Genomic DNA, 13,785 nt, shown 5'->3' on the forward strand with positions numbered 1-13,785 from the left:
GCACCACGTTTGTATCGTATATATTATACTGGCACAATCGTACACATGGAAAGCTTATTTGCAAGCATTAAAACTTACAATCTTGCAGGGGCTTTTCTAATCGTTGACCTGAGTGTCATTTCATTTATTACCAACTCATAACATCCACCTTCAGGAGGTAAACATCTACCTAAGGGAGGTTATAATTTTTATAGCGCCATGCAAGTGGGTATTAAATAAGGAACGATTGACTTGAAAAAAGCTTACGAATCTTAAGGGGCTTTTGCATTTCGTGTACACGCCGTTTTAGAATAAATTTATTTATAAAGAATTATTATTATTATTATTATTATTATTATTATTATTATTATTATTATTATTATTTGAAAAGCCTTTTAATCTCACTAGAATGAGATTAATGAGAGTTTTCTCATTTTTTTATTTACACTCATAACATGGAATATTTAACAATTATTCCACGAGCTCGTGTCGGATATGAGATGATAGATAGCCAACGAGGCGCGTAGCGCTGAGTTGGCTATAATCATCTCATATCCAACAAGCGTGAGTGGAATAATTGTTTTATTAAAAAAAATCGCAAAATATTGCTAGATTTTGCAGATTCCACTTTGCAAGTAACAATTAGAGGACAATTTAATGGTCTCTTTTTCTCGGGCATGGTATAATGGCTCATATACCATGGCCGCTAAGCCAATCAAATCGCTCTAATTGCATTATACAATGATCCAGTTTTTAATAAAATATATTATTATCAATATTTTTTTTTGGCAACACACTGACCTACGCTGGGCCATTTATATTCATCTAATGAAACACTTTCACAGCCATAAAGATTTGCTGTGAGAGGTGTTATGGGTTAAAATAGAAAAATTGCAGGTGCATTAAAATAGCATAATAGCTGTTATGATGATTAAAGGCAATTGTTTTCTTGTTGTTGTTGTTGTTGTCATTTTTTCTTGGTTGACCCCATCAACCTCTAATTTCCACATTAAATTTTGCTAGAAGTGACTGTTTATGACTGTTGAAATGATAGATCATTTTTAAAAATATAACCCTTAATATGTCAGAATTTATTTCAATTTAATTTGTGATCACTTGCAAGAGTATGGTGGCCGATGTTTGCCATTAATATTTTTCGTTGTTTAGTCAAGATTTTGCACAAAATATTTGATATAAATCAAAATTAAATCAATAAAAAATCAAATTGACTAATCAAAGTTAAGTCAAAATTAAATTAGTAGAATAAAGAAATGCAACAAAAACCGATTTGTAAAGCGAAACAACTTTAATAACAAAGTGTAAACAAAATAGAAAGTTGATTGATGTTGAAAATAATTGTCTGAGGCAAATGAAAATAAAAACTCTCTTCTGTTTCAAAACGAAAGCGAAATGCAACACATGTGTCAAATAATTTTTAAAACAAAAACAAAACAAAAAGTAAAACGCAAAACAAAAGCAAAACAAAAAGTAAAACGCAAGTCAATTTAATCTCTCCATGGCCTATCGTTGCCATAGCCCACAAGGCTTTGCGATGGTATAAAGAGGTGAGAGACTGGGAAATAGTCTAAGGATGGAACAAAATGGCTTCCAATGTTCGAAATCCTGCCTGGCGATCAGACATAAAACTAAGAGAAGATATGGAGAAATGTGTCAGTCAAGGTTTGCGGCGAGATGAAATCTTAGACTTTCTCATACGAGACTTTCCACAGTATGCGTGGAGTTTTCGTACTCTCGATAGAAGACTGAGAGAGTTTGACATATACTTCTCTGACACAAGAATTTCAGTTGATGAAGTAAAGGGAGCGGTAAAAAATGAACTTGACGGTCCTGGATGTCTTCTTGGGTATAGAGCAATGCAAAATAAGTTAAGGCAAGAGTACAGCCTCAACGTACCAAGAGATTTAGTGCACGATGTTATGTTTGACCTTGACCCTGATGGGCTGGAAGCAAGATGCCCCGCTAAGAGGAATAAGAAAGTTAAGGGACAGTTTACGACAAAAGGAGTGAATTGGGTCCATTCCATGGATGGTCACGATAAATTAATGGGATATCAAAACAGGACATCCCCACTTGCAGTTTATGGCAGCATTGATACTGCAAGCCGGAAATTGCTATGGTTAAAGGTATGGGTGAGCAACTCTGATCCAAAGCTTATAGGTCGATGGTACCTGGAGTACCTTTAAGTCTTATGTGTCCAGGAAATTGCCGTCAATCATAAGAGTCGACAGGGGTAGTGAAACTGGCATTATGGCTACCATGCAGGCATTTCTAAGACAAAACCATGGCGACATCGAACCAACAGATACGGTTGTGTATGGACCATCAACAGCAAATCAGGTAACTAATATAACAAATTATTGGTTTTAGAAGTGTACTATTGTAGGATTTCAGTGATGCAGATTGAGTTGTTCGCATTTTGTAAGTAAAGTTGAAACTCCACCTTACAAGCAGCCCTTTATTACGATTAAATGTTTGGTTGTGTTAATGGGGTCCTTAGTTTTGTACTTACCAAGGTCATGTTTGACAAGGTCATGTTTGACAACTTGACATTTTTTTGCTGCACCTCCATAACTTTCCATGTACAAGGCAAGCACAGGTGTACAGCACATTGTGCCCAGTGACTTAACCCATTACTCTGGAGGTGGCATTTTTTCCGAAAATTTCTCAATGAGGAAATTGAACTGTGTACTAATCTGGTCTCTTGATAGTCTTGTGACTCAGGAAGAAAGCAGTCAATCATATCCACCCAAACTTTGAAAGAGTGGAAGGATCTGCTCCCGGCCCTCCCTTGATTTTTTGAGATGGAAGCAATTTTTTTTCTTTGTGAAGTCTCATTTCCCAGTCCATTGAAAAATAAGGATTCAAGGGTATTGGGGCACTATCTGACAAGACCACTGCCAGATCTGGCCTCTTTGGCTAAACACACCACAGTATATATCAAGAAGTGGAGTAATTAAAGGATATAATTATTATGCCAGTGCCATTTACCAGTCTCATGCTTATTGCAGTGTCTCTGATCAATTGACAGATTGAGCGTTGGTGGAGGGAGTTACATCAGAGATTAGAAAGATATTTTAAAGTGCAGCTCTGTATGCTGAAAGACCAAGGCCTATATGACCCAGACAATGAAACCCATAGGTAATCGTCTAATTTGTTGAAGTCTCTACTACTACTTCAATACAAAATTACAATTTAACATGGTTTCATAACGTGTTTTATTTATCATAGCAACCTTTACAGCTTTACTTTCTTTTTTTTTCTCTTACCTTTTTTCTTTACTTTTCAATAGGATGCTGTTGGCTTTCATTTTAATTCCTGTTGTACAAAAACAGCTAGACTCATTTCGTGAAACCATCTGGAACAGTCACAGAATCAGAAGACAGAAAAATACTTCTCTTCCTGATGGTGTGCCAGATCACATTTATAACTTTCCACAAGAATATGGGTTGGAAGAGTGCGGTGAGGGATCCTAATAAGTTCATTTCAATCAGCTAATAAATTGATGCTCAACAGACATTTTAGTTTCGGGCATGCGCATAGGTGGCCTTTAATGTTGACCAGGAGGGCCACTGAGTTTTTACCTGAATTCTTAGTTCACTAAGGTTAATCGGTTTTCACGGTTTGTACGGCAGTTAAGTTGACTTTTATGAAGGCCCATCGGTGAAACTGGAATTGCCAGTTTGTCTCACGGTGCCTCGTGTCGAAATAAACGTTGAAATTTACAGCTGGTTTCCATTCGCATCTACACATGCAAAAATTCAAGAAACTGAGTCGTTAGCAAGCCCAAACACAATAATGATAATAATAATAATAATAATAAATAATAAAAACTTTCTTTATTATAATATTCCAAGCAAAATTGATATTTACAAGTTAAAAGTAGAAAAAAAGAGCTATTAAAACCTATTTACAATTCAATATTTAAAATTCATTTCGATTAAAAAAAAAAAAAAAAAAAAAAAATAATAATAATAATAATAATAATACTAATAATAATACTAATAATAATACTAATAATAATACTAATAATAATAATAATAATAATAATAATAATAATAATAATAATAATAATAATAATAATAATAATAATAATAATAATAATAATAATAATAATAATAATTGTAAATGGATGTCAGCTGACATGTTCTCTTTCAGGATGGCCCGTGACAGAGGACCAGCTAAAGGAAGTTTCTTTACACTCAGGGGTACTAGAAACTCCATCAGATTTTCTTCATCTGGACTTCCGGAAAGCATGTGAGGAGCTTATACCATCCCCTGAAGAGGTGGAGCCAAAACACTGCATGGATGCCTTTTTGTACTTGAAGAACAATATGCAATTAAGCAGAAACTAAAATTCTAACTATTCTTGTTGAAGTTGAATGTGTACATGTACATTCCAAAATTTCACTTTCAGTGTATTGGTGGTAGTAATAATTATTGAAAAATAATGGTAAAGTTATGGATACTAAAACTTAAAATTATTTTGCGAATGCCTTTACAATATCATGTTAAACAGCGTTCCCATAATCAAAACCCCCATGAAGCCACCTGATACGTTCAGATAAAAATTGCAATAAACTTTATTACTCTGTTCGTGAACATTTTTGTCAGGGTTAAAACCCTGACTTCAACTCAGTAAAAGACAGCTAGTTTATGGTAATCGTATACAATCTTAAACACAACATACTCTAATGAGGTTACAATTTTCATTCAGTTGAATTTTAAGTTCTTTTAGTGTCTAAAACCTACTGACAGTAGATGTAAGGTTTTTGGGTTACAAAGGTTGTACATGTTTTATGTACCTCATTTCACAATGTTGCTTTGACAACTACCTATTCAAACTGTCCGGCAAATAACTATATAACTCAACTCACTATGAAAGATATTTGTACTAAACTTCAAAGAAGAATTCATTAAATATCAGATTGCTAACATATATTCTTGTCAAAAATAGCATTGTGAAATGCCAGAAATTTCTACTTTAATCTTTGAACACAAAGCATCTTAAGGGTATTAAGGTGCAATACTTGGACACAAACCAAGTGTAATAAGTATCCACATGGCAAATGTGTGTTTCTACAATGTTGCAATAATAGAAAACTGTGAGGGATTTAGTTGTTAAAGGTATTATACACTAATCAATGGCTCCCCCCTGAGGGGGCAGGTACTCAGGGGCATTTGTTGAAATTTGGCAGGCATATTTTTGCCTGAGAGTGTAGGAGGAAACATCACTATCATACCCAGGGCCTGTTTGTAACACCTACCTTAGTAGTCTGAAATGTCAGCCGTCTCCCGCGGGTTAGTGGGAGGAGACGGCTGACATTTCAGACTACTACCTTAGGGACTGTTTGAAATACTTAGCATTCTTATTTCGAGGTCAGGGGTGTATGTTATTTCTGGGTGTTTTGTAGAGGCATTTTGTGCACAAGTTCTTGTATTGAATAGAAGTTAAGCGAATAATGCATGACTTTAACATGTGGAACTACAAGAGAACAAAGGAGGCCCCACCCAAGTCAAAAGCCATGGATTGGTGCATAAACCCCAGTCTTAAATCCTTTTGGACAAATTAAGTTCAGAAACACAGTTTTTGAGTTACAAGGCCTGTAAACCTAACAGGTGACAATACATGTTACATTTGTGTGAATTAATGAAATTGTTAATGGCTGTAGTTGACAGATTTCCAGTTGAAAATAAAACCTCTTCATCTTCCATTAATTTCTTGGATGCTATTTCAGGGTCAAAAAGATGATACCCACTGCCTTGCATGTCTAGTATCATAAGCTCCTTCTCAGAGTGCTCGTAGGAAAAATGAACAAGACTTTCTGCTTTCTTCAAGATTTCTGAATCATTGGAACTCAATTCCGCATTGTTGTTTATATACTTGGTAAACTCTCCCTCAATAAATTCTTCGATGGTTACAAATTCTCCCCCTTCCATTTTACCCATATAGTTTTTTTTGTACTTTTGGGTTTCCCCATACAACTCCAAAGCATCCTCCTTGGAAAGTTCATTTTGTAATTTAGCAGCAATATTTTTAGCTAACATGTGCATTTGAACGACTTTTTTCGTATGCTGCTCTAGAGTTTGCTTGATTGCTTCAATATTCTCAACAGCAGCTGGCAGATATTTCTTTACGACCCATTTACAATTTTGAAAACCTGTCGTTTTGCTGGTAGCTTGAAATGCTTTCCTGAAGCCTCCAATGCCAAAGGGCTCCTTTTCGATAGTAAATTCGACTTCTTCTGGATTCCCAGACCAGCTCATTTGGTTGACGTCGAAAGTGTACAAATGTATAATCTCTGTTGATTTGTCATGGATGACATTCCCGAGCTTGAGCATCTCAACAACAGAGAGACTTTTAGGTACCATTTCGCTGATACATGACTTTTTCTTTCTTGGTGAAGGCTCACTCTTGGGTTGTGTTTCTTGTCTTCTTTTAATTCCTTGCACGTGCACGGCAGCTTCATGTTCACTAGACTGAACCGGGTCGATAAACCGAATATGAACAACTCTCATATCGGGTATTTGGTCCAACGAAGAGCACGATGGACCTTGCTCTCCTGCCAAGACATCACACAGCATTTCATCGCCAATTCTTGAGGCGAAATGTTTTTTGCATGCAATCTTGATGTTAGCCAACGTCACCTCGTCGTAATCATATGGTACAAACTCTCTCGGTCCTATTCGTGAATACTTTTGCGCTTTACCTGACACTTCTGCACTTAGCCGTTGGATTACAACCTCTTGTTTTGCCAGTATGTCATTGCTCAGACCACCCTTCTTACCGGTTCTTTTCTCCTTCATTGCTGTTTTGAAATTCTTCCATGCGGCGGCCATCTTGCTTCTGGAAAAACGCAAAGCCTTGTGGGCTATGGCAACGATAGGCCATGGAGAGATTAAACTCCACGCATACTGTGGAAAGTCTCGTATGAGAAAGTCTAAGATTTCATCTCGCCGCAAACCTTGACTGACATATTTCTCCATATCTTCTCTTAGTTTTATGTCTGATCGCCAGGCAGGATTTCGAACATTGGAAGCCATTTTGTTCCATCCTTAGACTATTTCCCAGTCTCTCACCTCTTTATACCATCGCAAAGCCTTGTGGGCTATGGCAACGATAGGCCATGGAGAGATTAAATTGACTTGCGTTTTACTTTTTGTTTTGCTTTTGTTTTGCGTTTTACTTTTTGTTTTGTTTTTGTTTTAAAAATTATTTGACACATGTGTTGCATTTCGCTTTCGTTTTGAAACAGAAGAGAAATTTTATTTTCATTTGCCTCAGACAATTATTTTCAACATCAATCAACTTTCTATTTTGTTTACACTTTGTTATTAAAGTTGTTTCGCTTTACAAATCGGTTTTTGTTGCATTTCTTTATTCTACTAATTTAATTTTGACTTAACTTTGATTAGTCAATTTGATTTTTTATTGATTTAATTTTGATTTATATCAAATATTTTGTGCAAAATCTTGACAAAACAACGAAAAATATGAATGGCAAACATCGGCCACCATACAAGAGGGTTGACTGTTTGACTGCTTCATTTTTTATTTGCCATTAACCAAAAAATACAACATAAATACATTAAAGATGATACACTGCAATATTCCTACTAAACTATTTACAAGATGAAATGTGTTAAAGGCTAGGAAGCCTATATGGAAGCCTGGGGCTTATTAACTATCGGCTTCCTGGAACTATAGGATAAACAATAAAAGTTAATGGTACTGAATGAAAATTCCAATAAAATTTTTTTTAAAAGAAGAAAAAAACAAGAAAAGGTGTGTAGCTTAGCTAGGAGTCAATTTAGCTAAGAAAGAAGGAGTTTTCTAAGTCTTTTGCCAAGCAAACTGATACTTTCACTGTTTTGAATTTCACGACTAAGCGAGTTGAAAAACGTACAGTAGGACCTTGAAACCGAATTGAGAATTTTCGAAGATTGGTTTGACAATAAGGTATATAGAAAAGGGTGGAATTTCTTGTATATTTATAAGAATGTATCTGGCTTGCAAGAGTAAACATATCACGAAAATAATTTGGAAGTAAGCTTCTTTTAAAAAGATACATAAATTTACCTATTTGGTATAAATAAATGTCAGAGAATTTTAAAAATCTCCTGTTCTTTAAAAAGAAGACCAGTATGAGCATCAAAAGAAACTTAATATAGTATTCTGATTATCTTCTTTTGCAGAACAATAATCCAATTTAAATTAGACTGATATGTCGATATGTTTAAGGGTAAACTAGACTATAGTGCAAGGAGCATAAGGAGGTTTTGGGAAGGCAAAAACTAGACTTGTAAAATTAATAATACCTATTGATTTTGATATTTTTCTAGAAACACTAAGAATGTGAGACTTCCATGACAAATGCTCATCGAGGATAACACCTAAAAATACTGTCTCTTTCACACGTTCAATTGCATTGTTGTCAATTGAATAGATATATCAAGTGTTTTCCTCCTTTGGGGTGGACTAAAAACCATAAAATTTGATTTTTTAAAGTTAATGGACAGCTCGTTTGCTCGACACCATTGAGTTAATTTAAGCATTTCAGAATTCAAGATTCCAGGAAGCAAGTTTAAATCTTTGTGGGAGAAAAATATGTTTGTATCATCTGCAAAAAAAATAAAATTCATGACCTTTGACACATTACACAGATCATTTATAAAGAGTAGAAAGAGTAGGGGACCTAGTATAGAACCCTGAGTCACCCCGCACTTAATTCTGCAAGACTCCGAACTGACACCATTAAATTCCACATATTGTTGTCTATTGCCTTTAAGATAGCTTTCGAACCCTCTAAGTGAAGTGCCACGAACACCATAATGCTCTAATTTTGAAATCAAAATGTTATGATCAACGGTGTCAAAGGCCTTGGACAAGTCTATAAAATTACCAACTGTGCATTCCTTATTGTCAATGGCAGAAGAGATTTTGTCATATAAACAAGCAAGAGCATAAGCGCTAGTGGTGGAGTGATGCTTAGGAAAACCATACTGATTGTCAGAGAGAATGTTATGATTATTAAGAAACCTTAAAAGACGATTGAACATTACTCCCTCATTGCTTACTGCAGTACACCTATGACTCATTAATTCCACAAAAGACATTGTGTACTCAATTCATAGGCATAGAATCTTACTCTTCAGCAGGGAAACTTGGGATCATAAGAAGCTTTTTTATCACTGACTTGAATTTCATTTTATTTTTACCAAGTGATAACAATTCCACCTACGTATACAGTAGGCAAACATCTACCTGAGGGAGGTTATGATGTTTATAGTACCATGCAAGTATGTATTATAATAGGGAAGAATTGACTTGAAGAAAGGTTATGAATCTTAAGGGGCCTTTGCACTTCGTGCAAAAGGCCCTCAAATTTGGAATGACAACCCTCTTGATTTAATAGGCAATTCGCTTACTATCTCGAATTGTAGACAAAAACTTAGAAATTACTTCCAATCAAATTGTGAATTCATGTCCTTTTGAACTCTCGTATACATGGCTTAGCTTAATTTAATATTTTATTTGTTATTTATTTAATTGTTTTCATTTAAGTTATTATTATTATTATTACCACTATTATTAACATTAATATTTATCTATTTATTTATTTATTTATTTATTTATTTATTTATTTGTAAACTGTAAAGTAATTGCACCATTTTCACCAATCTCCTGTATGAATAATATTGTGCCATATAAGCCCCCGGCTTCGGCATCTCAATATCGATTAATTACTTATTACCATGCACTCTCTTGTACTATTATTATGAATAAAGAGCATTATATATTATATTGTCTCAGTTGTTCAATAATTATTGTTTTCAAACGGAAGAGAAAAAAAAAGAGAAAAGTCCAAATTCTCCCATGCCAAAGGTACAGTGTAAATTCAGTTCAATTTCTCTACCCCAGCCAAATTCAATTCCCTTCTTCCCAGGCATGGTACACAAACAAGGCATTGATTTTTTGTTCAAATTTGACTTGTTCTCCAACTCATGACAAAGTTCCACTCGTATTTACAAGCATAGAGCTTACTTGATAACAAATGACACGTCATGAGCTTAAAACATGAAAATGAAAACATTTAGGGGTGGTCATTTGGATCTTTTGAAAAGCACACTTAAAGGTTCATGGCATGGCTCAATTTCATTTTGACCTTTACTTGAGGTACAGATTTGTTGACTTACAAAATAATAGCTCTTTATGTCATATCTTTTTGACTCAATAGCCATAAAGGTTAGCAACCATAACTGTAATTGAATATGGATATTTGAAAGATGCATTTCAATATCAGGATTAAGTAGAAGAAAGACCCTCAGTTATTTTTTGGGATTTCTTTTCACAACTGCTTAAGGAGGGTGCCTACTAATAGCAAAGTATTTTAGCACGGTTTATCACTATGCGGGAAATTAAGCAGATCTTGGTAGTGGGTATTGAAATCCAACAAGGAAATTGGGGGTAACCACGCATTTTTTAGAGATAACTAAGCAAGAATTATTCTAAAAAGCAGCAAAATACAAAGCGATGTATGGTGCTTTTTTCCAAATTGAAGCTTTATTATCTCTGAAAAATGCATGGTTTCCCCCCAATTTTTTTTTTGGATACCAAAAACACTTGCTAAGTTCTGCTCTCTCCGCATAGTTTTAAAGTGCGCAAAAATATCCCTGTAATAGTAGGCACCACCCATAGGAAACCCGAGTATCTCCAGATGCGCAGAACGTATGCGCAGTAACAATAGTAGGCACCGTCCTTAAGTTGTAGAAAGGACTAAGAATCTTTCTTCCAATTAAACATTACTAAAAACTGTTGGTCATTTTGTATCTTTGCACTCTAAGTGGTACATATATACCAATCTACACAACTTCCTGCCAGAGAGGAACAAAATTATGACCATTTGCATCCAATCCATCATTATATGGGAGATCCTCCATCAATTAATCCTGCAAACTTGAAATACCAAATTTTACATAATTTTGCCACATGACGAGAGGTCAAGCTTGACAATAACAGTTCAACAACATCTGTTGTACACAATGTCTTTTGAGGAATTAATGAGTCATAGGTTTCTTTGAAGTAGCAGTTTCTTCAGTGGTCTGCACAGTTTAAGTATTGCATTCTGAAAAGAAATAAAATAAAACCAATATTGTTAATGTACTGTAGTAAGCAGTCAAACAGTCAACCCTCTTGCAAGTGATCACAAATTAAATTGAAATAAATTCTGACATATTAAGGGTTATATTTTTAAAAATGATCTATCATTTCAACAGTCATAAACAGTCACTTCTAGCAAAATTTGATGGGGAAATTAGAGGTTGATGGGGTCAACCAAGAAAAAATGACAACAACAACAACAACAACAACAAGAAAACAATTGCCTTTAATCATCATAACAGCTATTATGCTATTTTAATGCACCTGCAATTTTTCTATTTTAACCCATAACACCTCTCACAGCAAATCTTTATGGCTGTGAAAGTGTTTCATTAGATGAATATAAATGGCCCAGCGTAGGTCAGTGTGTTGCCAAAAAATAATATTGATAATAATATCTTTTATTAAAAACTGGATCATTGTATAATGCAATAGACCTTTTTACCGATACGGCGGCCATTTCGAATAACTTAATTTTACAGTATATTATGGGATGCCCAGGGGGCAAAGAATGCTTGCGTGACTGAACGCGCTTTAATATTGTTGTCATTTGACAGCGCTGTTTATACTTTCTAATCACCATTTAGTCATGGCTGATCAACCGGATGAAAACCCAAAAGAGTTTAGTATGGAAGAGCTAAAGGTATGGAACGTCGAGAAACTGCGAAAATATTTGAGAAATCGTGGCATTGCTATCGCGAATGATACTCGTAAGCCCGACTTGTTATTGAAAGTTTACTATGCTCCTCGGCTACATTTGCCATTGTGTAGCACTAAAGAACAACGACGATGTCCAAATTGCAGCAAGAAGAAAGGAAAAGCTCTTTATTGATGGAATTTCGCTTCGTTTCGCGGAGAAACTGGACAATTGGCTGAAGGGAAGCTATTATTTTCCTGACATGATGATGTGACGTGACGCGTACTTGTCGAAAAACAATGACATGAAATCCGCGAAGGAGGGAAAAAATATATGTGAAAGCGGACATGTCACTGATGTTGAGTACAACAACATATCAGATTGTCTTACAGTCAATCCAGGTCACGCGTGAACAGTATTTCCAAGAATGAAGTGAACATTCGAATTTCTCTTTGTATTAAATATCCGACGTGTGAATGGAATGTTGGACATTTCTCTGGAAATCGTTCCGAAAAAGACGCGTTAACTGAAAAAAAGATTCAAAATACTTGGGAAACAATTATTATTCTTGAAATATTCAGTTTTGCAATGTAATGAAAAATTTATAGCTTTATACCGTCAATAAGCTAGGGAAATTTATACGGGAACACTGAAATTTTGTTGGCGATTTTCAAAACTGACATGTAATTTTCAAAACTCCGTTCAAATTTAAAAAATATCGTTCAGGCGTGACCTGGGTTGACTGTAAGTTTTGTTATGTACGTGGAAAAGTTGTCCCGCTAACGAGAATCGGAGAAGACCCGTACACTAACCAAGATAACGCGTTGTTTCGCTTCAGTTTTTGCCCCCTGGGCACCCCATAATATTCAGCAAAACTAAGTTATTCAAAATGGCCGCCGTATCGGTAAAAAGGTCTATTAGAGCGATTTGATTGGCTTAGCGGCCATGGTATATGAGCCATTATACCATGCCCGAGAAAAAGAGACCATTAAATTGTCTTCTAATTGTTACTTACAAAGTGGAATCTGCAAAATCTAGCAATATTTTGTGATTGTTTTTAATAAAAAAATTATTCCACTCATGCTTGTTGGATATGAGATGATAATAGCCAACTCGGCGCTACGCACCTTGTTGGCTATCCATCATCTCATATCCAACACGCGCTCGTGGAATAATTGTTAAATATTCCATGTTATGAGTGTAAATAAAAAAATGAGAAAACTCTCATTAATCTCATTCTAGTGAGATTAAAAGGCTTTTCAAATAATAATAATAATAATAATAATAATAATAATAATAATAATAATAATAATAATAATAATAATAATAATAATAATAATTATAATAATAATTCTTTATAAATAAATTTATTCTAAAACGGCATGTACACGAAATGCAAAAGCCCCTTAAGATTGGTAAGCTTTTTTCAAGTCAATCGTTCCTTATTATAATACCTACTTGCATGGTGCTATAAAAATCATAACCTCCCTTAGGTAGATGTTTACTTCCTGAAGGTGGATGTTATGAGTTGGTAATAAATGAAATGACACTCAGGTCAACGATTAGAAAAGCCCCTGCAAGATTGTAAGTTTTAATGCTTGCAAATAAGCTTTCCATGTGTACGATTGTGCCAGTATAAAACATACGATACAAACGTGTTGCTATTAAACGTACCTCCCTTAGGTCGATGTTAACCTCCCGTAGGTCGATGTTACCTGAGCAAATCTTGACTGTTTTCATGGTTCCACGTTTCTTCCACAAATTGAGCGTAAAATCCTTGAGATCAGTGTTCAGACGCCGAGAAACGAAAGTAGAAAGAACTCTGTATTCTATTCACCGACGTCGTCCGCCATTACTACTGAAAGAGAGTGAATGCAGGTCAATTTCCGGTATAATCGGATCTCGGATCGTGGCTGCTCCGAAGAATAACCCGATGACGTCACCTCCCTTAGGCCGATGTTATCTTTTCTCAACCCACGGAGCGGAGAGA

At 35.1% G+C, this 13,785-nt stretch overlaps 1 protein-coding gene, 1 long non-coding RNA gene and 1 pseudogene across 3 annotated transcripts; 1 reads left to right on the plus strand and 2 right to left on the minus strand.

The window, feature by feature from the left end:
• Positions 1-1,155: 1,155 nt before the first annotated feature.
• LOC146464306 (uncharacterized) lies at positions 1,156-3,805 on the plus strand (annotated as a pseudogene). The gene is made up of 3 exons (XR_014868545.1): positions 1,156-2,337; positions 3,029-3,138; positions 3,290-3,805. The product of XR_014868545.1 is annotated as an uncharacterized LOC146464306 (transcript).
• A 757-nt stretch (positions 3,806-4,562) lies between these two features.
• LOC146464307 (uncharacterized) lies at positions 4,563-7,504 on the minus strand. Its single transcript, XM_085129993.1, has 2 exons — positions 5,337-7,504; positions 4,563-5,264 (listed from the first exon to the last, which is right to left on the minus strand). The coding sequence occupies exon 1, from the start codon at positions 7,039-7,041 to the stop codon at positions 5,593-5,595; it is 1,449 nt and encodes a 482-aa protein (XP_084986119.1). The 5' UTR covers positions 7,042-7,504; the 3' UTR covers positions 4,563-5,264; positions 5,337-5,592.
• A 2,630-nt stretch (positions 7,505-10,134) lies between these two features.
• LOC146464308 (uncharacterized) lies at positions 10,135-13,580 on the minus strand. Its single transcript, XR_014868547.1, has 2 exons — positions 13,470-13,580; positions 10,135-11,123 (listed from the first exon to the last, which is right to left on the minus strand). It is a non-coding gene; the product is annotated as an uncharacterized LOC146464308 (long non-coding RNA).
• Between the last annotated feature and the right edge of the window lie 205 nt (positions 13,581-13,785).

Source organism: Pavona decussata, unplaced genomic scaffold (assembly GCF_977016875.1).
Source record: "Pavona decussata unplaced genomic scaffold, jaPavDecu1.1 SCAFFOLD_166, whole genome shotgun sequence".
In the NCBI taxonomy this organism is placed as follows: Eukaryota; Metazoa; Cnidaria; class Anthozoa; order Scleractinia; family Agariciidae; genus Pavona; species Pavona decussata.

Excerpts from the sequence above, each read along its gene's own strand:
- LOC146464307 (XM_085129993.1), bottom strand. The coding sequence starts at position 7,041 with ATGGCTTCCAATGTTCGAAATCCTGCCTGGCGATCAGACATAAAACTA.